This window comes from Panthera onca, chromosome C1 (genome assembly GCF_046562875.1).
Source record: "Panthera onca isolate mPanOnc1 chromosome C1, mPanOnc1 haplotype 2, whole genome shotgun sequence".
NCBI classification, from domain to species: Eukaryota; Metazoa; Chordata; class Mammalia; order Carnivora; family Felidae; genus Panthera; species Panthera onca.
The window spans coordinates 3,312,827-3,336,219 of NC_138346.1; the positions used below are offsets into that span (position 1 = coordinate 3,312,827).

Genomic DNA, 23,393 nt, shown 5'->3' on the forward strand with positions numbered 1-23,393 from the left:
AATTGTATTTTCATATAATTAGTAACAAGTAAAATGGAAATTTTAAAAATACCATTTACAAAAGCTTAAAAAACATGAAATACTTGGTATTGTATTAAAAAAAAAAAAGTTTAAAAAATTCCACTTATAACAGCTTAAAAAACACGAAATACTTGGTATTATATTTAACAAAGTATTTGCAAGGCCTGTACACCGAAAACTACCAAACACTGCTGAGAGAAAGTAAAGCAGATTTACACGACTCTGCTCCTGCTCGGGAAGACTCAACACTGCTATGCTGCCACTGCGTGCAAAACTGATCCATCTCAATCAAAATGCCAGCACTGGGGAAATGCAAATTGACACCACAATGAGATACTATTCATACTCAAATACTGATAAGTATGTAGAACAAGTGGAACTTCTCAGTCATTGCTGGTCAGTACACAGCAGTGCAACTCCTTCGGAAAATACATTCTTAAAAAGTTGAGTGCACACATAAGATTCCATTTATATGAAATTCAAGAACTGGCAAAAGTCATTTACGGTAACAGAAACCAGAAAGGAACTTTGGATGGGTAGCCAGGGGCAGAAGAGAATTTTGGAAATACTACAAGTATCTTTACCGGGCTTGTGGTTATACAGGTATATACATTTTTTCAAAACTTAGTAAAGCTGAACAGTCCAAATTAGTACATCTTATTGTTCGTAATTTTATACCTCAGTAAAATTTCTTTATACAGTAAAAACTGGGGCGCCTGGGTGGCTCAGTCGGTTAGTTTAAGTGTCCGACTCTTGGTTTTGGCTCAGGTCATGATCCCATAGTTCGTGAGTTCGAGCCCCACATCGGGTTCTGCGCGGACAATGAAGCCTGCTTTGGGTTCTCTCTCTCTGTCTCTGTCCCTCCCGAGCTCTCTCTCTCAAAATAAATAAATAAACTTAAAAAAAAAAAAAAAAGTAAAAACTAAACTTAAAAAAATTGTTATTTAAGTCCATGTTCCCCTCTGCCTAAAAGCTGCACGTCACAGTGGAGCAGGCAGGCTGAGGGGACCCGTGCAAGTCAGTGGGGCAACTACGGCCTGACCCAGTTTTTCAAACTGTGCCTCCAACTTCACAGAAGACTCCAGGGAGCATTTCGGCAAGTCTTTAGTGTTTGCTTTCTTTCGTCTCATTTCACTTACTAGTATTTTTTCTTATTTTGTGAGTTGACGGAGACCTTTCTCCCCCTTAAATTCAGTTTTCCTCTACCACCAAAATACATTTCCGTCTTTCCTCAGAAGAGTACATTTACTCCCAAGCACGAGGGATGTTCGAAAAACAAAACTACGAACATGTTACCTAGTATGAACAGAACTTTCTTGCCAGGAGCCAGATAAAAAAGAGCTTTGGGCTTCAAACGCAGATGCAGTTCTCCCACCCTGACCACCGAAATATCCAGACTCTCTACCTTATTGCGTTTTCAGACTACTGGCTGCCAATGAGGAGAGTTCAAGACCATGTGCTTCATACACGGTTAAAACTTTCTCACTCAGGCATAGTTACACAATTTCTTCCCAATACTAAGAGGAGCATGACTCCAAGAAGTTGTTTTAAAACCATGATGTTAGACACATTTTTAGGGTTGACAGATCTCTGCCATGTTTTTTTGTTTTTTGTTTTTTAATTTTTTTAACATTTATTTATTTTTGAGACAGAGAGAGACAGAGCATGAACGGGGGAGGGGCAGAGAGAGAGGGAGACACAGAATCAGAAGCAGGCTCCAGGCTCTGAGCCGTCAGCCCAGAGCCCGACGCGGGGCTCGAACTCACGGACCGCGAGATCGTGACCTGAGCCAAAGTCAGATGCTTAACCGACTGAGCCACCCAGGCGTCCCTCTGTGATCGTTTCTTTTTTTTTTTTTTTTTTTAATTTTTTTTTTTTAACGTTTATTTATTTTTGAGACAGAGAGAGACAGAGCACGAACCGGGGAGGGGCAGAGAGAGAGGGAGACACAGAATCGGAAGCAGGCTCCAGGCTCTGAGCCATCAGCCCAGAGCCCGACGCAGGGCTCGAACTCACGGACCGCAGGATCGTGACCTGAGCTGAAGTCGGACGCTCAACCGACTGAGCCACCCAGGCGCCCCTCTGCCATGTTTCTTAATAACAAAGGGCAGGAACCACAGCAGCTTTCGGACTCACTAACACCACAAAACAAGGGCACACAGACAGCATCTGAAGGGCATGCTGAGCAGACAGCTCAGTGCAACAATCGTGTCCCTGATGTGCACTTATTACAAATAGAAATGCTAAGGTACTAAGTAGTTACAGGCAACAAAACACAAGTTACTCTTGAATCTGATGGAAAGGTGAAGACCGAACCGTAACAACTGTAACTGCGCTCCACTTTCGAGAACAGTAAGAACATCAAAGATGGTGCCACGTACACAATCTCGATAATCATAACATCCATGTGATTCCATTAAAAAAATGCAGTTAAAAAAAGACAAAGAAAAAAAGAGAAACTCTTATTCAGAGGCTGGACTTGACACAAACCCACTCGTGTCAGATGATGACAAGCCCGACAAAGTCAACAAAGGTCTCTGAGCGGCCGGGGAGGACCACAGAGCCCACGCCTCGGTGGCGCGCAGAGCAACGGAATGCCTGCCAACCGCTGAAAATGCCCGAGAAAGGCAGAGGCGAGAAAACGTTTTTATGACAAACACACGTCTGAGACCAGTACACAGAACCGATCTTCATCCCCAGAAGAATTTCTGAAAACACTGCATTACTTAACAATGATAGCAAATGACTTCCGGAATGGTGACCTTGAGTCAACAGCCCTTGCTGAAAACAGCACAATGTGCAGTATGTGCTTTATGAAGGCAGCCAGAGTGGTTCTAATTGTCATCGTTTCCTAGTTTCAAGTCCTGAGCTCCGGTTATCTCTCAATGTCAGGCATGTAGAAGCCTGTGCTCGGGTTATCACCCCTGGTGCTTTCTTAGAGGAAATGGTATCAGATAGAGTTTACGTACATGTCCAGCGATGTTTGTAGAACCACCAAAGGGATTAAACGAATTTTTAAGTTTTCAAGCACATTTTGAAAATGAGGTTTCCCATTATTATAAAACATCTTCAACAGAAAATAATCCATCCTACCTGCAGGGAGATAACTGCCAGGTCTTATTTGTAGGGTCATTATCGCCCACTGAAATTCTGTATTTTCTTCCACTTTCTAATTGGCTAGTGACGCATCATTCTCGGTTTCTCACTCCCTTTCCATCCCCTGAATAAAAGAACACCTTCCATTTCCTCCACAACGCTCCCTTCCCCACCCACCCCACAGGAGCACCGACTGGTCACAGCACAGCACCCGCTGCCCGATGTCAGCACTGGCGGGCTGTGCCGGGTTGGGATCTGCGATGCTTAGAGCCGCACGGCAATGAGGACACAAAGAGTCCTCCTTCCTCCTGCGCAGCCTGACCAAGGAGGAGTACGTTACCATCCTGGAGCACCTGGAGCTTAGACTCTTATCAGCCCTAACACAGACAGCCGGTGATCTGCTCCCTCCCCTGAGCCAGACCCTGGGCTGGAGCGCTTCACACCCACTGTCTATTTCCACTCAACCCTCGTAACTGTCCCGTGAGAGAGGTCCTCCTTGATGCTCACTTTCTAGCTGGGCGGGCTGGGGCAGAGAGGTGATTAAGCAACCCGAACCCTGATCACACAGCCACGAGACAGGAGCGCCGACCAGGATTTCAAAGCTCACAGTCTCCACGGCGCACCAACTGCCTCTGTGGCCTGCGCTCCGGCCGTCAGTCCGTACTTCACTTCTGGAGTTCCCGCTGAATGCCACAGACTCCCTTTATCCTGCTTCATTTGACTACAAGGCACGTATCTGCTCTGCGTGCGGCATGAAGTCATTACTGTCTTAACTTTCAAGAAGTCAGAGGACACATCAAGCCAAATATTATAGATCTGGGCAGCCTTGAAACTTTGCTGTTTGCAAATCACTGTAACACTTAAGTGTGGAAGAACATTACCTGGGGTCACAGTTAGCTGAAAGCAGTGGAGCTTGTTTGGATCAGGAAAATGCACTTTACACGTACCTGCAAAAGAAACAGCACATCAGGAAGGTCTGACAGCCGGGGGCAGCCCCTACACAGAGGCTGACCTTGAAACACGCGTGGCGTTTAAGGTGCTGGAAGAGTCTGTAGACCCCTCCTCACTCTTGGCGTGTCACTAACTGTGCCACTATTGCTAACACTGCAAGCCGGTGACTTTGCCATGGGTGTCCCTCCTTACGGTCCCGCCCTCTTTAATTCCAAACTGAGATGGCCGCTTTCAATCTTTTAATGATCACTAAAAACTGAGATCTTTCCATTAACTTTAAGAATAATGCTACTTTAGTTTGAAAAGAGACCACCACACTTCAAGGAGATTAATACGTGTGGGTAAGGCTAACTAAACATGGCAAAACCAGAAAAACGCAGGCCAAACTTCTGGGCTGTTCAACCACCACCACACTTATTCAGACCCATCACGGTAAATGGAAGCTCAAAAGGTGTCCTTGAGGGGCACCTGGGTGGCTGGCTCAGTCCGTTAAGCATCCGACTTTGGCTCAGGTTATGATCTCACGATTTGTGAGTTCAAGCCCCGCGTCGGGCTCTGTGCTGACAACTTGGAGCCCGGAACCTGGTTCAGATTCTGTGTCTCCCTTTCTCTCTGTCCTTCCCCTCCTCATTCTGTCTCTCCCGCTCTCAAAAATAAACATTTACAAAAAAAAAAAAAAAAAAAAAAAAAGGTGTCCATGAAGTTAGCTAGCACCCAGTTTACCTGGCATCAAAAAAAAAAAAAAAAATGTTTCCCAACCCAAGTAGTAGCTCAGCCTGCTTCGTGGATGAAGGGATGCTCTGCTCAGATGGCAGTGCCCTATGCCCCCTGTACCACACCGGAAGGGGTGTGGTCAACCGGGACAAGGAGTTCCCATAGGAGAAGAGGGAATGGCTAGTGGTGCAGATACAAGTTGGCCACATCCTACATCTGTTCCTTCAAACAAAGGGTATAGAAGAACAGTAAGCACACAAGGAATAAACACCCACTATGCTGGGAAGGAATATGGAGAAACTGTCTATACTTTATAAACTCAGAAAATACTGCACTGAACTCCTTGGATCGCCAGCTGACTTTATTTCTTACAAGTCTCACTGCAAATGTTTTGCCTGGTTTTCTAATGGTATGAAATTTCACCGAAAACAGGACAACTTCAATTTTGACTTGGAAATGGCCCTTAGAGATCTTCTCGTCCAATATCCTCCAGCAAGAGACGATACAAAGGTCCAGAGAGGTTCGGCAACCAGCCCGGAATCACACAGGTTATCAACAAAAGGTTTAGTTCCCAAATTAAAGACTAGTTCATGGCTCTTCTTATACCACACCTCACCTCATGACTTCAGAAACAGGCTGGTGTGATGCGTAAAAACCATACAAAACTGTTAGCAGGGTTTCTTCCTTTATCAATCTCTGAGAAAATCATTGTAGAGTGAAAGGTAACTTAGTCTACAAGAGCAAGAAGGGGTCTTAGAGATTACACCGTCACATTCCTTATTTTATAAACAAAGAAACTGGGAGCCACGTGCCCAAACCACATGTGTGAACTGCCCATGGAATAACTGGAATATGCTTCATTCTTCCTAATCTTTCTTTTTAAAAAATTTTTAATGTTTATTCATTTTTGAGAGAGAGAGAGAGAGAGATAGCATGAGTGGGGGAGGGGCAGACTGAGAGAGAGACACAGAATCCGAAGCAGACTCCAGGCTCTGAGCTGTCAGCACAGAGCCTGACGTGGGGCTCAAACCTACAAACTATGAGCTGATGTCAGACGCCCAACCGACTGAACCACCCCAGGTACCCCATTCTTCCTAATCTCAACTTGAAATGATAAATGCTATCTTTCCAGTGAGATGTATGTAACAAAAATGTACGACAAGGGCTTAGAAAATGTTCACGGATCAGCTGAAGTTGGCATCATTCATTTGTTTTTAATACCTGGCATTCTCCTTCATTTTGGTAAAGGCATAGATGTAGAAACCCATCCTTCTAGAACAAATTGGCCCACCAATAATAAATAAGTTACCAGGTAGATTAAAAAACAGTAAAACTACGGAAAGAACCAAACATCTTAAAACTCAAAAAAGGCCTAACAACGACCACAAAAAGTGAGAAGTCAGGTTTTCGTTTTAGTTCAATGCAAGGGCTGTATGGAAACCCGGGACCCTAGCCTTTCCTCTGCCTGCAGGCACAGGCTAGCACGTTCATGCTTCTATCTGAGAGGGAACGTGTGGTTTCGCCAACAGAGAGACCTCTATAAACTTGCCTGCACAGAGCTCCAAACTAGTTCTCGATGCGATGTGTACAAGCAGCACTCTCACATGGCAAGTTATTTTCTTTTCCTTCGTTAACACGTTAGAGAGATACTAAGGATTTATTCTCCGGTGGCTCCTTGTTTGCTCTGTGATGAGATCTGTACTTTTGGAAAGCATGGCTTACTTGTACAAACGAACTTAGACTTCCCTGACTCTGACGGGGCAGAGGGAAGGGAGAAAGTGAGAAAAGAGGCAGAGAGCACATACTTTTTTTTATCTGATACCTGGGCCATCAAGGTTAGCAAGATACCTTTTTCAGACCTAAGGTAGTAATTAAAATTCTGGCTTGAGAGCCAATTACACAGTTTTTGTAATTTTTTTAAAGTAAGTTCCAGGTCCAACGTGGGGCTTGAACTCACGACCCTGACCTCAAGAGTCACATGCTCTACCGACTGAGCCAGTTTGTTTTTAAACCAAAATTTTAGATAAAGCTGAAGCAATCCTTCTCTACGGGCTAAAACCCAACAATCTCTGTCAGAGTCTTACTTAAGGACAAAATGAACCATGTGTAAGCAGTAACTTCTTATGGTCTTTGATTAAACATACGCATGTGCATATACATAAACCCTTTAAGAGAACCCCAAGACACTTCCTTCCAGTTCGGACTAGAAGAAAACTTTGAGGTCAAGCAATTCAGGGATTTTTTTTTTTTTTTTTTTTTTTAATGTTTGTTTATTTTTGAAAGAGAGAGAGAGAGACAAGGCGTGAGCAGGGGAGGGCAGAGAGAAAGGGAGACACAGAATCCGAAGCAGGCTCCACGCTCCCAGCTGTCAGCACAGAGCTCGACTTGGGGCTTGATCTAACCTGAGCCGAAGTCGGGTGCTTAACCGACTGAGCCACCCAGGCGCCCCTAATTCAGGGATCTTTAAGACATTTTTGACTGAGACCCCCACTAAGAAGCCTATGTTATATCACAACCCACCACACTCATATGTAAATACCAAACATTAAAAAGAATTTTTCAGGAAACTGTGTGTACTTACCCTTACAAATGATTCTGCAACCACTTCAGGTGCACCCACCACCGTACTTCTAACTTTAGTTGATGGCGGGAACGGACCCTCTCTGACCTGTGTCAGGTGGGCCAGATACCAAGTTCTCTCGAGCATTCGCCCAGACCAGGAGACCAACGTACAAAGTATTTCGCCTACACTGACAAACATCCTCAACCTCAGAAATGGTTTTTTTTTCTTTTTTTTTTTTTTTTTTAACATTTATTTATTTTTGAGACAGAGACAGAGCATGAACAGGGGAGGGTCAGAGAAAGAGGGAGACACAGAATCTGAAACAGGCTCCAGGCTCTGAGCTGTCAGCACAGAGCCCGACGCGGGGCTCAAACCCACGGACCGTGAGATCATGACCTGAGCCGAAGTCGGACACTTAACCGACTGAGCCACCCAGGCACCCCAGAACTGTTTTTAACCAAGTATGATGATAAAAAGTCCCAATTCAAAAAAATACTAAAATGGTCAAAGCTTTCAGGCTTTAGTGGTCTTACACAATATGCTAAGTTTGGGAAGGGATTAGTAACAGGAAAAAACCGCACCTTTGACACATCACACAAATGAGCTGCCTGGGGAGTGAGCCTGCTCACAGGTGAAGACCACACCGTGGGTCTCTGTGCCTGGGCAGGAAGGACTGAGCACGGTGAGGACAGCTGGTGACATGGGGGTACATGGCCACCCCAGCCCATGCACAGAGATAAATTACAAGTAAGCACTTTGTGGACCAAAAAAGTGGTGCCGTCACTCACAAAAATAGGACTGTCATCGATTTATATCTTTTCACTCAAAGAGGACGTGGGACAGGGGCGCCTGGGTGGCTCATTCGGTTGAACATCCAACTCTTGATTTCGGCTCAGGTCATGATCTGACGGTTCGTGAGATCGAGCCCCGTGTCTCTCTCTCCCTCTCTCTCTGCCCCTCCCCAGCTCATGCACGTGCACTCTCTCAAAAAAAAAGGACAAAAAGACGATGTGGGACAGAATGCTGTGGAAGAGACACAAAACCTAGCCGAAGCACCTCTGCCATAACAAGGAGAGAGACAGCACTGCCATGCTGCTCTCAGAAAGACGGTAAATACCTCACTCTTATCAGAGCCCTGAAAAACTTCCACCTGTTTGCACAAAATTAAAACTTACTCCTCACACACAAAACCAGGCTCTGGGCTCTGCAAGATCATTGCACCGTAAAAAGCTTCTCCGTGCAGTTACCCTGCAGCATTTCCGGACTGAATGTGGACGCTGTACTTACACGGTAAATTAGCCTCAAGCTCTGCAACCTCTGTGGAAACAAAGAGACCGTCGTTAATATCCATCAACTCTGCACAGAAAATCCCTGCTCTAACCTGGCAACTTCTTCCGGAACACCGCGGAACAAAACAGACCGAAGTAACTGAAATCTACACTTGGTCTACTGTTTAAGACTTCAAGCCGTGGAATCGCTTTCAAATACACAAAGGGACTTGCGGGATGCCGGCAGATACGGTCACAGGCCCTTGAAAACGTACTTGGTATAAATGAAAATACTTTAAAATTCACATAGAAATCCCCCATAGGTAAACGGTCACTGGAGTCTGTTTGAAAGTCTTGTTCCCCCACACAGAGGAACTGCTGCCCTTGGAACGTGATTTATATACGCACCTGTGTCTCTTCTGGTTCTTTCAGACCTGTCTTCCCATGCAGGCTTGCCCCGTGTGTGCTGGAACTTTTCCAGTGAGAGAAAATTCTGCCTCCTGCCAGGGTCTGCTATCTGTTAACATCTCGCGACTGCCCAAGGAGCGGGGCTCGGTGCCGCAGTCCCCGGCCCCTTCACTCAGCAGTGAAGCCCGGCGCCCCTCTGCCGGGACAAAGCTGCAGACACCCCACTCCTACTGCTAAGAGCGGAGCTCTCGGGATACCCGGAAATAAGCAGGCAGGCAAGTCATCGGTGCCTCAGACACAGCAACGTGCTCTGGGGTCCTGGGGGCACAGAGGCCCCCACCCGCTGTGGAGACTAGAGGAAGGAGGTCTATGGGCCAGGCTTTCAAGAATAAGAATTAAGTCCAGCAGAAGAGGAACGAAAAGGTTTGCCAAGGAGGTAAGTTAGTGACGGGCAAGAGCATGGAGCACAGACAAGCACAGGAAGGAGAAGGTGCGCAGGGCAGCCAGAGCAATGAGAAACCAGGAGGGCTCTGCGCACGGCCTGGAGTTCTCAACTTGAATCTGCAGAAATAGGGAGCAGAGGGTCATTTCTACCCAGTTTCCAAACTTTCCTCGAGAGGACAACTTCAGAAAGGGCAAAGCGGAGGTCTGGTGACCTATGACACGAGGCGGCCAGGGCCTAGCAAAGGCAGGGACAGTCAGAGAGCCTGAGGGCACAGGGTCTGCCCGCTGTGTGTGTGTGTGGGGGGGGGGGGGGGGGGGGGATCCGAGATGGCACCGAGAGCTGAGCTGCTGGGGAAGTCCTGGGAGGAAGAAGCTGCAATCCGGGCGCACGGCCAGGGCCAAAGAGACCCCGTGGTGACGCCACCTGGACCTCATGAGACTGACAGGGGAGGCTGGCGAAAAGAATGAAGCTCGGCAGAGAGCACAGAGTCACTCAGGACAAACAGGAGGAAAAGGAGGAGACACGTGGGGAACGTAAGTGATTCAAGAGACAGACTGGTCCCAGGGAAATGAGGCCCCAGTCGAGGCCACCGGATGCGGATCGGACCCCGCTGAGGGTCCTCGAAACGGCAGGAAGGCAGGTGGCGAGATGGAAACCAGATTCCAAAAAACTAAGAAGTCAATGGGGGGCCAAAACACAGAAGCAGTGGGTAGGGCGATTCCTTCAAGTGAAGTGTGGAACGGTGGGCAGGGAAGGGACGGGGGCGCCATGACCTTGGGAAGCTGAACACGGAGCGCGTCAGCGGGAAGACGGGCAGGCAGGCGGCTCCACTCTGAGGCCGAGGGCTGGAGGCCCACAGGCCTTTAGTATCAGCCACTTGAGAATCTGGGTACAGACAGGCAGCCCGCTAAATGTGTCCACTCTGGGCTCCAGGTATCTGGAATGGGCATTCAGAAAAGTGGAGTGGGGCAGAGATGGGTGGAGTGAGGGAGCGGAAAGGTGCTCACGTGGTTCTACAGTGTTCTGTCCAGTGCCCTAGCCGGGGAGAGCGTCCTCACTCCTGAGAAAAGGAGCAGATCTCTTCAGCGGAGCCGGGCACGGAGAGAGGAGTGACAGTTCATTATCGTCTTGCTGTGATTGGAAAAGGAACAAGTTCTGTGGTGAGGTGCAGGCCTGGGCAGTCTGTTTTCCTGGCCACCTGGCGTCATGGCACATTTTACATTTAAAACCCAGTCACTTGATAAAACGTAAGGATAACCCTATGAACGTTCACTATCGTTTTCTTCTAATGAGCACGGTGAACTTTGGTTTCATCTTTCTGACTGGCCCGTTCTCACCGTCCTGGGGCCAGGGCACTCGCTAAAGAAAACCTCAAACCGCAAAGGCGGGCCGAGGCCAAACTGCTACCCGCTCCGAGGACACCGGTACCAGGCCCTCCGAGGCCCTCCCAGGGCCACACTCCGCTCTGGCGGCTCACACAGGGCATTTGTTTTATCAAAAAAGCGTACATTTTAACAAATGAGTCATTCATGTTAATCACTTCAAAATAAATGTTACCTGGGGGCGCCTGGGTGGCTCAGTCGATTAAGGGCGTTAAGCGTCTGACTCTTGGATTTCGGCTCAGGTCATTATCTTACTGTTTATGAGATAGAGCTCACATTAGTGAGCACAGAGCCTGCTTAGGATTCTCCCTCTCTCCCTGCCCCTCTCCTGCTCACACATGCACACTCTCTCTCTCAAAATAAACATTTAAAAGAATACCTACAAAAAATGTATGTTCTCAACTGTATTTACACATTTTATTACACTACCATTCAGCTTGTTGCTAAGAACTTACAAGAAACCGTCCTTGAGGGCCCTCGTCTTGAGAGACTGAGGCCGGAACTGGCTTTCCCCGGCAAGCCTGTCCCGTCTAGTTGTGAAACTCTGGTAGTCCAGTGTGCCCAGAGGATCTGAGGGGGAGGGGGCCACAAAACAGAAGCAAAACGTCTAAGGCGGCCGTCTGGTGCCAAGGGTTGGGGAAGAGCGAGGTCAGGATGCAGGAGAACAGCAAGGCACTGACCAGGGGCACGGTGGTGACCGAACAGAAGCGGACCCCTGCACCACCACGATGGGGCGTCGGGGCCAGAGGCCTGTGTCCAGAGGAAGCCTCACTGTCGAACAGGAATCCTCCGGCCTGGCTGCATATAGATCACTTGGGGAGTTTTCTACTGTTCTGCCCACTTATCAAATGACAGCTTTGGTGAGGCACAATTTACAAGAAAACAGACCCACTCTAACTGTACGATTCAATTAATTTTCAGTTAAAACCTGGAGTTGTGCATTCGTCACCATAACCTAGTACCTGCTCAGCCTTTACCACTCCTAGCCCTATGCGGACCCACTACACCAGGAGGTGTACGTGGGGCCCAGGCCTCTGAATGTTTTACCCTCCCCAGGTACAGGAAACCGCCACAGGCTACTCGGCCATGCTCAGATATTCGCACGCAGATGTTTACGCAGATGGATTTGATAACTTCACGTTGTAGTCTAGAATTTCAGCTCCAAAGATGAGCGTTTTGCTTCCATTTCTAGGTTCGGTGTCACTCAGTCAAGGAAAGTGGACAAGGGCTGGGAGAGCCCCACCATGCTCAGGGCCGCTGCGAGGTTCTGGTCCAAGCGCAGGCAGGGAGCGCAATCTTGGGAGCACGACAATTTCAATCAAGATGCTCAGCATTTTAGCTCAGCCTAGTGCAGTAGATAAAATAAGCCACACGCTCCCATGGAGCTGTCACAAATGACACAGTTCGTCTACACTTCAAACGATGGCAAATAAGAATTTATTAACATCAGTAGTTATACCTTAGAATCTACGTACAAGAAGTCTACGGCCAAAGAAATGAGCGAATTGCTTTACATGTTCGAGAGGCCTCTTAGCAAAGTGGTGGCCCTTCCCTGCATGACCTCACTGCCTGCAGGACGCTACCCCTACCTGTAAAACAGCAAGACACTCAGCTATTTTTAACCTGCTGAAGTCTCGCCTGTTCCAAGATGCTAACCCCTCTACACCTTACTGGCCCTACCTTTCATCTTGCACAATTCCGTGGCTGCACAACTTCCTTCTGAAAGCTTAGACTCTTCTCCTTTCTAACTAAAAAGCAAACCACAGAGCCCACTCGAAGCATGCCTGCACTGAAATATCAGATTACAAGATCCACCTGATAACCGCGGTGGCCCTCACCCGGCACATATCTGCCCCTTTCTGCCACAGGCTGCTCGCAGCACAGCGCTCTGTTTCCACACTGCCTGCCGCTCAAATCTGCACACTCTTCACGGCAGGGGCTGTACGGTGTGACCCAGCCCTGCAACCCTAGCACTCGGTCTCGGGCTTGGCACACACACAGGTCGCTCAGGAAATGCTTAACAGATAAGCACACTTGCCGGAGAGCTGGCGGTGCTCCTGGTGCACATGTCCCGAGAGTGAGAAGCCCTTCTCCTCATGCAGTTAGGGACCAATGCATCCAAAGGTGCTGTGGAAGTGTGTTCCCCCTGAGTTCCTATGTTGAAGCCCTAACCCTGTCCCCACATGTGATGGCATTAGGAGGTGGGCCCTTCAGGAGGCGATCAGAATTAGACGCGGTCATGAGGGTGGGGCCTTCACAATGGCATTAGTGCCCTTGGAAGAAGAGACACCAGGTGCCTGCGGGCCGGGAAGGGGGTCCTGACTGGAACCGAACCCGCTGATGCCTTGATTTTGGACTTCCCAGCCTTTGAGCCACGAGAAATAAATGTGTGTTGCTGAAACCACCCAATCTATAGTATTTGCTTACGGCAGCTTGAGCTAAGACAAAAGGTCAGTCGCAGACGCAGGTGGTTCTTGGCAAACGCCAGCTCCAAGCCCCACCAGGCAGGGCAGCTGGGCCGCCCCACCCGGTCACCCAGTTGGCGATGCAGCTGCCTCCCAGAAGCCTTGATTACCTCCTTCGGCCTGAACCATTACCTCCGAGATTTCTTTGACCAGAACTTTCTCTCAGCTTCCCGCCTGTCTTCATGCACTGAGCACCCCTTCTGTGCTCTCAGCATCCACGCGCAGTGCCCTCACCTGGGAGACACCCGAACTAAGGGCATCAGCTCTCCCAGAGACGGCACCACCCGCACCCCGGCCTGAGGACCCCACGGACCCTCACCTCAGCCCTTCCGCTCCGTCTGGGGCCCTTCAGCAGCACACTGTGGAGTGTGGGCCCAGAGCACCCACGGTCCCTTTCACGCTCAGGGAGCGAGGCCGCAACCCTGAAAACCAGCACAGCTGCCGCAGCAGAGACTGGTATCGATGGGAATGGAGCCCAAGGCCCCCACCACCCCCACTCTCCACAGGAGTGGACAAGGGCAACTTGAAACCTCATCCGTCTTCCACAACCCTCCCCGCCCCCCTGGGCTACCGGGCCCACCCACGTGGGGCCACCAACCTTGCTGGGCAGCTTCAGTGGTATTCTTGGGGCCAGCTGCCTTAGCTCCATGTTAGCAGGACTCCTCCTTCTAGGCCACTGCTCTACTTCTTAAAATACATACTGTAGCGGGGCGCCTGGGTAGCTCAGTCGGTTAAGTGTCCGACTTCAGCTCAGGTCACAAGCTCCACGGTCTGTAAGTTCGAGCCCCACGTCGGGCTCCGTGCTGACAGCTCGGAGCCTGGAGTCTGCTTCGGATTCTGTGTCTCCCTCTCTCTCTGTCCCTCCCCTCTCTCTCTCTCACTCAAAAATAAGCATTAAATAAATAAATAACACATACATACATACCGTAGTTCTGCTGAGTACTCTGTCAACATGGCAAGCCCAACCCCGAGCCCACCCCCAGAGTCCTGGGCAGGGCCTGGCATGGCGACAGCAGCTCTGGAGAACAATGAATGGTTCTCTTTCCCCCACTCTTCCAGGAACTGCACCGGAACGGGCCTTCCTATCCCATCCCGTGACCAGACTGCTCATGTGGACACAGCAGTTCACCTGAGGCCCCGCGTGGCACCCCGAGGACACATCTGCACGCTAGACCCTGGGGAACACATGCAGGTGGGTGGCCAGGCCTCTCTGCTCCAGGCCTGGAGCGTGGACAGCCACATAGCACAGCCCCAGAAACAGAAACCACCTGGGGTGCAGGGGCTGATACGGATAAAGGTGCACACATTCATTCTGTCTTGTTCCCCTAATTCCAGGACTGACCCTGAACTCAGCTCGGTCCAAGTCTCCACACTGAACAAGGACTCACAGAGGTGAAAGGTTCCTGCTGGCATGCCTGGAGCCTCTTGGGGTCTTCGGGGGTCACTAACAGGCTGGCACACAGCTGGACTAAAATGTTTGTTGGGTGAAAGAAGGAAAGAACACAAAGACACATATGATCCCATTGTACAAAAGGGGCTAAGCTTCTGCCGGATGAGACTCTAGCTCAGTGGCCCCATAAAGGTCCACGAGGAACTTAGTCCCACCTGCCCTGTGGCTAAAAACACTGGCCATGGTTCCCCAGTTCGGCCCAGACCTGCACAGATCTGACACGCTCTCCACAGTGTCCCCAGGTCCTAGGATTCAGGGCAGACAGCAGCTCCCAGTCTTAGCCTGGAAATACTCAATTGTTCTGCAGCCTCCAGGGGCTGCTGCTGCTGCTGCTGCTGCTGCTGCTGCTGCTATAAGCATCACCCCAGTTCCAGCCTGGAGGACGTCCCTGACAGTTACCCATGAGATGCGGATGAAAAGGTGGTATGACCAAGGTGCCAGCACAGGAGAGGCCCCCCCTGGCCGGCTGCTCCCAGGCAGGCTTTGGTTTTTCCAGGGAGAGGGACTCTGGCCTCCCAGAGGCAAGAACAGGAACAGGAGCCTCAGCTGCGCAGCCACCACTGGCCCTGCCAACCTCTGCTCTCTCCCACCCGTCCGCTCCGCCCTGCAGCCACCTGCACCAAGCCACATCCCAACCTCTGGGTGACAGGATTCACCCCCACCCAGGCCTCCCCCGCCACACATGGCTGTCTGCACATGGCCTTCAGCTCTCAGTCCTTCTGGGAACTGGGTGGGCGGCACAGACCCCCCGACTCCGGGCCGCAGCCCTCTCGGGGCAGCCCCCGGCGGACAACCGATCAACACAGAGCAGGAAGACCTGACCGTCTCGTCTGGCTGGGGACAGCTCCGAAGGCTGCACCTGCCGAAGCAGGGGCTGTCTGGGGCCTTCCCCAAAGCTCCATTTCTTACTCTGCCTAAGCCCGCATCCTTCCTTTCCCTCCACGGGTATCAGTCCCAGCGACACTGCTTCCTAACGCTCCTGCTGACAAATTCCGCATTCCCAGGAACCCGGCCTGTGGCACCGACGCGCAATACGCTTTTGTGTAACCTAACGATCCTCATGAGCAACACTCTCACGGGAGTCCAAGTCACAGCCCAGGACGGCACTCTTACTGAACTCGGACGCCCGACTTCTCTCAAAGTTCCCAGAGGGGGCCTCCCCGGCCTCCCCTAATCACCCCCCGAGGGCCCCAAGATGCTACGGACTCCTGGACTCCACACACCACTTCCACCATCAGAAACCTGCAGAATGAAAGCCTCTGGCCCACCCGGCCAAGTAAAGGAGTGCCCTAGGTGCAGACCAGGCGATCAGGGACCGTCAGAGCACCCTGTAGTGCGCACTGGTTTTTCACAGCCCCCAGTCTCAGGTCAGGCCCACCCCCGCTCTCTACCCACCCTCCCCCACAAGCCCAAACCGCTCGCCCCTCAGCCAGCCCAGCTTGGGCCAACAGCCACCTAGGGCAGACAGGGCAGGCCACGTGAGGGGTGTTACTGAGCCCTGCCACCCACGACTACCCCAGAAACCTGATCATCACCAGTGTCGTAGGAGGATGGAAACAGGTGGCCTCATGACGTGGTTCTTTCTGCACCTCTCTCTGACGAGTCTCACAAGGTCAAGGACCTTAGCGGGGGCCCTGCAAACCCCGTCAAAGACATCTGTCCTGGGAGGTGGAGCAGAATCCAGCTTTGTGGGCCTCAACGGGCCCCTCTGGGCTGCATTGGGTCCCAGAGCCATTTGCGAGCTGGCAGGTGAATCCCCGAGCAGGTGCAAGGTGTGCAGGAGCCCCCCGAATGCTCTTTTCAATGGACTTGCACTTCTGCTCATTCAGACCTTGCTTGCCGGGTCTGCTCCCCCAGCGCCTGCCCCACCCCAAAACGTGGGTCTGGCTCTCCTGCTGCAATAATACAGTTGTAATCTGGGCAAGTTTTTTAACCTCTCTGAGTCTCAGTTCCTCAGCGACAAAATGAACCACCCACCGGGCAAGGCTTAGCAAAAGGTAAATGACAACTGCCTCATAAAGTGTCCAACGGAGGGCCTGGCCCCATGTGCCCAGTGTACAAAAGCGGCTATGAACCACGACAAGGGATACGGTGAAGCAGCCGGGACGGCCTACTCGTGGCTTCCCACCTGCTCCTCCTCAGCTAACATCTGGACCTTCCTCACTGTAACTCCCAGGCGCTAAAATACCCTCCACTTGAGGACAGCGTCAACACCGCTAACCCCTTCCTCGGTTTGCGTGGCTCCTGGCTTCCTCTGCAGATGGAACCCTCGAGCCAGCATCTTGGAAAGAGATTCAAGTCCTATCAGGCCCATCAGGTGAGGAGCCGCGTCCCGCGTCCCACCTGACTCCCGCAGCGCCATCACAAATTCTGAATTCAATCTGACGGCATGGGTAGAGTATCAAAACGTAAAAAATGCTTTTTCCTCCATCGTTACCCCATCATCCATCTGGCCGGATAAACCCGAGCTAAGGCAAGGTGCAGGAAGAGTGAGGAGGAGGGCACCGCTGAAGACTCCCCGAACCTGACGCCTTCCTGGCCCCCACTCCCGCCCAAGGGCAGCGCTGATTCGCTTCTGAGAAGGACAACGGCGCGTTCACACATCCCAGCTGTCCTGCCATTAGGTCCGTTTCGGGACATACGAATGCCAGTAACGTCACGGGGTCTGCCTGCTGCAGCATGAAAACAGGCAGTCCTAACTGCGTGGCCCTTCTTTACTTCCTAGCTCTACACACTTAAATGCAAACACATGCCATAAAGTACAAAGTGCTGCAAATTCTAAGCTCTTAGGGCAGGAACTATTTTTTTTTTTTTTAATATGTAATTTATTGTCAAACTGTTTATTTCCATACAACACCCAGTGCTCATCCCAAAAGGTGCCCTCCTCAATGCCCATCACCCGACCTCCCCGACCTCCTACCCCCCATCAACCCTCAGTTTGTTATCAGCTTTTAAGAGTCTCTTATGCTTTGGCTCTCTCCCTCTCTAACCTCTTTTTTTTTCTTCCCCTCCCCCATGGACTTCTGCTAAGTTTCTCAGAATCCACATCTTCTGTAGTCTCACGACCCTGGGAAACGGTCTCTGCACCTGACAGCTGTTAAGTCTGTTCAATGACTGAACGCAAAAGTTCCGTACCAACACGGGCATATTCACAGACACGCACACTCATACACGTCACGCAAACCCTTCTCCAAAGACGAGAGTTCCAGGCCACTGTTATTAACTCTGTGAGGAGAACTACTTGGTACAAGGCTCTCCTCAGGCTGTGACTTGAATAAAGTACAGAAGGATGCTGGGAGGTTACTGAATCCCACTCCCTCCCCGTACACACCAGAAACTGGTGCCGGGGTGTGGGAGAGGGACCCTGGAGCTTCTTGTGACTGAGCACAAGAAAGGAAGGGACTCCCCGGCCCCACGCACACCAGCCAGCCAGACGGCACGGGGACCAGTCCCGGGCCCGCTGGCCCCCCGGCACCGACACCCTTCCGCTAGCATCCCGGCAGCCCCTGCAGAGCACCACCCAAGTGCGTGAGGCACGCCGTGCTTTCTTGCCGCCGGCGTTCCTGCAGTGTGCACCCAGTACAAGGTCCTTGGAAGTGACAAGCACGCACATCCTTCAACACTTTCAAGTAAGTATTGCTATTCAGCAACAGGCCACCTCGCATCGCAGAAGAGCCTCCAGTCAGACTTCGTGTTGTTACAGGATAGAAAACAGCTCACACGGATGACATCACCTTTAACAAGCAGCCTGTCTCTCACAGACACCCTCCGAGTGGAGTCGGAGGCCGTGGCTGACGTCCGGGACCCTTTGAGACCGTCATCCCGCTTCAGTTTGCTCGCAAGCGTCAGCATTACTGCCACCTTTCCCCTGAAAGACAGACCGAGGGCAGGGTTGAGGACACATCTCTAGATAAAGACTGGAAACCGAAGACAATAAAATAAGGTGGCTAACAATTTCCTAGAACTTCGTTACAGAAAAACTCAGTATGTGAGGTGCGTTCCTTAGACTGGATTCCTACATAATCAATTGGGGAAATCTCTATGCTATCCTGTATAAGTCCGATTTTTTAAAGCGTTAATGAAAATTTTAAAGAGAGAGCCATGGGAAACCTAAGCGGCTCAGCTGGTTGAGCGTCTGACTCTTGATTTCAGCTCAGGTCACGATCTCATGGTTTATGAGTGCGAGCCCCAAATCGAGCTCTGTGCCGACAGCTCCGAGCCTGCTTGGGATTCTCTCTTCCTCTCTGTCTGCCCCTCTCCTGCTCTCTCTCTCAAAATACATAACCTTAAAAAAAAAAAAAAGAACTTAAAAAGGAAGAGCCACGCATTTAACATTCACTGGACACCAGGCCCTGGGACGTACTGGTAACAGGGCTCCCCCTGAGCTGGTGGTCGAGCAGAGCCTCCACCAACGGGTTCCACGTGGGTTCACCACTACCCACCGGTTAAGTGTGCCCTTCCCCGCTGCACGGCCCGTGCACCTGTGGTGCGGCCCCACGGTGCCCGGCCCACTGCAGACTTGCGGGGAGCATCAGCCCTGATGAGGGAGCCACGCAACGCTTTGTTTTCCTTCTTCCTTTAACAAAGGCGGGGCTGGAACCTTAAGAACCATCTCTGCACTTAATTATGTTGCGTCTTATTTACATTTTTTTAGGCAGTATCAACATGGATATTAAGTTATAATTAATGCACCAAACTGGATTCTCTTCACTGGCTGCTTCCAGCTCATCTGTGTTTCAGGCACCCCCACTGAAAGCTCACTGGGAAGGACAATAAAGATCAAACACAAAAACTGGTCACCAGCCCAATATTTCCATAATTTCCTGTTACTTTAATATTTTTTCCTTTCAATACCACTCTGATTGTTTTCAAAAGAAAATGACCTAAAACTTCCAAATGAAAAACTTGACCCAAACACAAAACTTTTAGTTTGAGGCCAAGCTATTGAATGCCAAAATAAGAACCCCCTGTCCATTGGTATTTGTAACCATTAAAAAAAAAATTTTTTTTAATGTTTATTTATTTTTGAGACAATACGAGAGACAGAGTGCAAGCAGCGGAGGGGCAGACAGAGGGAGATACAGAATCCGAAGTGGGCTCCAGGCTCTGAGCTGTCAGCCCAGAACCCGACACAGGGATGGAAGTCACAAACTGTCAGATCATGACCTGAGCCGAAAGTCAGACGCTTAACCGACTGAGCCACTCCAGGCGCCCCTAGTTGTAACCATTTTTAACCCAGGTTCCTAACATAGCTTTTCACACCATCTTCTGTGTACCTCCCCCTCCTCCAAAGACTGGTGGATTTTATTTTCCATTATTTGTACCATAAAAAAAAAAAAAATACTGAATAAGATCTTCTGCACTGTATGTGACCTACACATAAACACACACCTAACCCCTTTAAGAACCATTGGTCTAAATGCTTCAAAAGATGGTTCTATTACACACAGGGTTCACAAGCTCCTAACATTTCAAATCTGGAAAGGATTTCTCCCTCCAACCCCCACTTCCCACTCTTTTTTACTGATGTGGATCCTGTGACAATGGGGGCCCAGGAACGGCCTAGTCTGGGGCCACTCAGCTGCTAGGAGCAGTCACCGAAGAAACGTTAGTTTCCGTCTTGGAGATGATGAGCACATTTCGGTCTTGAGTGTGGTGACGGCTTCAGGGCTGTACGTGTACGTCAAGACTGATCTAACTGCGTACTTTAAACATGTGCAGTTTCACGTACTTCAATCACACCTCAATAAAGCTGACACAAACGCGAAAAGATATCAACACTGGTTTCTGCACTGCCACCTGACCACGCCATCCCCGCAGGTGAACCTACACAGCAGCCTGGACCATAACCACCAAATGCACATCTTCTCGGCTTTACCCAGGGCAGGGAGGTATCCGTTCAGGAACCTCACAAGGAGGTGCCTGGCAGTGGGACAGAGTCAGAAACACCCATGGGGGCTCCCGCCTGCAGCACCACCCACAGCTGGGCTCTCTTGCTCAGTCCCCACCTGGCATGATCTGGTCGGGAATCCCTTCGGCAGATGTGGATCACAAAACAGCGTTTGCCTCCCCCGCCAAGCCCCACGCCACACACCCAGCCTCGAGCACATCAGTCCTGCCACATGGTCAGGGTTGCTGCAGACAAGACATGCACCTTCACGAAGTCTGCTCGGCTTGTGCCCTCTAGCTGACCGTGTGCCAGTACAAAGACGGCAACAGTGAAACAAGAGCCCGGCGTGCGTGGAGAGAGTTCTAGTCCTAGGAAAGTCATAACAAAGAGTCCGGAGGAGCAAGTGCCAGGGCAGGGCACACGCCTGGTCCACACCCAGCTCCCTGGGACCTGCGCCGAAGGAGCCGCTCAGAGGGTCCTGGCAAGACTCGTTGACAAAGAAAGGCTCTCATCACGACACGGTTCCGTGTCACTGCTCCCGAGGATTCGGCTTCTTTTATAAGCCTACTACCCCACACCGAAGTGGGCAGAATACGCCCCGAACTCAACCCCACCCGGAGTCGGATTCCGGGCTTCTTCAACAAATTTGTGGCCCTTAATAAATACACTGGGCATGACCGCAAGGGATAAAGACAATGACACTCGTGTTTTGTTGTCCCTCGAAGGGAAGACTAAACTTACTTTCCTAGCATTCTAAGAAACCCAAGTGTATAATGACCACCTATCTCTCCATCTGTATCATTACCACAGGCCACTTCGGGGATAAACCTAAGGCCTAATTTGGAACGTTTCCATAGCTGTTAATTCACAAAGAGACTGGAACAAAAAGAATTATTCAAACTGTCAAGAAGTTTGCTGAACACCTGCCGTTGCTTCCGAATCCTCTTTGCCTACTGTAATATGCTTCACCCACGGAAGACCTGGCTTAAAACTGGACGGTCCCTTTGCCGCAAGTTCCGCCCCGTTAAGGCAGCACTTTTGGGGACAGATCAGCCGTATCGAGTGGCGTCCACAGTCTCTAAATGCCACAAGTCCCAGCTGGCCCATTCAAGTTTCTCCTCTGGGTGGGAGTTGCTCTGACTGTTCAAAAAAGATTCTGGCGTGCTATTTACTAGTCTCATCGTCAACGTTTACTCGGCACTCCTGCCCACGGCCGCAGGGTCAGGCCATGCCACCTGTGCAGGGACACCAGGGGCCAGTGAGCTCACGGGGTGAGGAACTCATTTACAATCCTTCCTGCTGTGGAAAAGCCCCAATCTTAGAGTAAAAGGTAGAACTGCAGGTCACTAGGGGACAACCAACTTCTCTAACCACAGTGGCCCAAGTCAGGACACAAAAAAGTCCACGGACTCCCCTCCTCCTTCAGAATGCCGGGGGGGCCCCGAAACCCCACCTGGGAGGGGAGTCCCCCTGCTTGGCTGACAGACCTTGGGAGCCCAACCCTTTACTTTCATCCGCAAACCCGCCCCCTCCTGCACTGCCTACTACCCGAAGGGCAAGTAAATCGGGGTGGGGGTCCAGCTGCACACCCCCACCCTGCTGTCCCCCACCACTCACCCTCATCCCCGTACCCAGCCAGAAATCCTCTGGCAAGCCGGCCTCCAACCCCTGCTCCTCAACAACACCTTGCCCGTTTCTGGAAGCTTCTGTTCAATCTGGTGCTGTCCAGGTCTGGAGTGCCCTCCGTCCCTTCCCACCTAATCCTACTCCTTCCTCAGGACAGCAGATTCCGACATCTCCTCCAGGAAACCTTCTCCGGCCACTCCCGATCCTTCCAGTCCCTGCTCCGGGGCTGGAGGGAATGCAGAGAGGGCAGGGCCCAGATCCCTCCTGTGACAGATGAGGAAACTGAGCCCAGGGCGCGGAGGGCCACACCCAAGATTACACACCAGCGGAACCAGGTCTGGCATCCGAGACCCAGTGGTCCAGATGGTTCCAAGACGCCCTCCCCCTCGGCGCCCCCCTCGGTGCGGACGAACCCCTCCACCCAGCCGCGGCCGCCCCCACCGCGGGGCAGCTGCAGGCAGGCGGGCGAGGCGGGAGTCCCGCTCCTCACCCCCGCCGCTCTCCAGGCCCGGCCTGACTCGCGAGGCGGGGAGGAGCCGGGCGGCCTGCGTCCGGGTCCCGCTTCCCCCGGCCACGGCGGGCTGGTGACCTTGGGCTCCGTTGCCTTCTGGACAATGCGGCCGGCAGCTCCCCGGCGACGGCGGGCGCGAGCGAGGCCGTGCGAGCGCCGGCACAAGCAGGGGCTCGCTGCGGGCTGCCCCTCGAGCCCGGCGGCGGCCGGCGCCCCGGCCTTTCCCGGCCAGGCCGCCCGGCCCCGCGTCCCCGGCCCCCGGCCGTGAGGAGCGCGCGGCCTGAGGCGGCCCCGGCGCCGCCCGCCCGCCCGCCAGCCCGCCCGCGGCACCGGCGTCGCCTGGAGGCCCGCGGCCGCCCCTCGCCCGCCGCGGGGCCGCGCGCTCCTCACCTGGGCACCCCGAGACAGGCGAGGCGGGCCCGGCACCCAACACCATGCCCGGCCGGCCGGCGGCGGCGGCGGCAGCGGCGGCGGCAGCGGCGAGACGCGGCCCCTCTCAGCCGCACCGGCTCGGGGCGGCGGGACCGGAAGTGGCGGGGCGGGGACTCGACCGCTCTCGCCCGCGGCGGCCGCGACTGCAGCGGGCGCTTTAAAAAAAAAATT

At 51.7% G+C, this 23,393-nt stretch overlaps 1 protein-coding gene across 6 annotated transcripts in view; it reads right to left on the reverse strand.

Moving 5' to 3' along the window:
- UBE2F (ubiquitin conjugating enzyme E2 F (putative)) overlaps positions 1 to 23,393 on the reverse strand; it is a 53,732-nt gene extending 30,339 nt beyond the window's left edge. Inside the window, exons 1-4 of one of the 6 annotated variants that reach the window (XR_013557135.2) lie at positions 23,181 to 23,378; positions 18,498 to 18,631; positions 8,633 to 8,662; positions 3,999 to 4,064 (exon numbers count right to left, since the gene is read on the reverse strand). Coding sequence is in view for 2 of the 6 variants with exons in the window: in XM_060625886.2 (XP_060481869.1) it covers positions 3,999 to 4,064; positions 8,633 to 8,662; positions 18,498 to 18,615 (214 nt within the window). In the remaining 4 variants the exon portion in view is untranslated. Of the gene's footprint in view, positions 1 to 3,998; positions 4,065 to 8,632; positions 8,663 to 18,497; positions 18,632 to 22,769; positions 22,863 to 23,180 lie in introns of those variants that run through there. The other 5 variants (XR_013557136.2, XM_060625886.2, XR_013557137.2 and 2 more) reach the window with 5 other exon arrangements.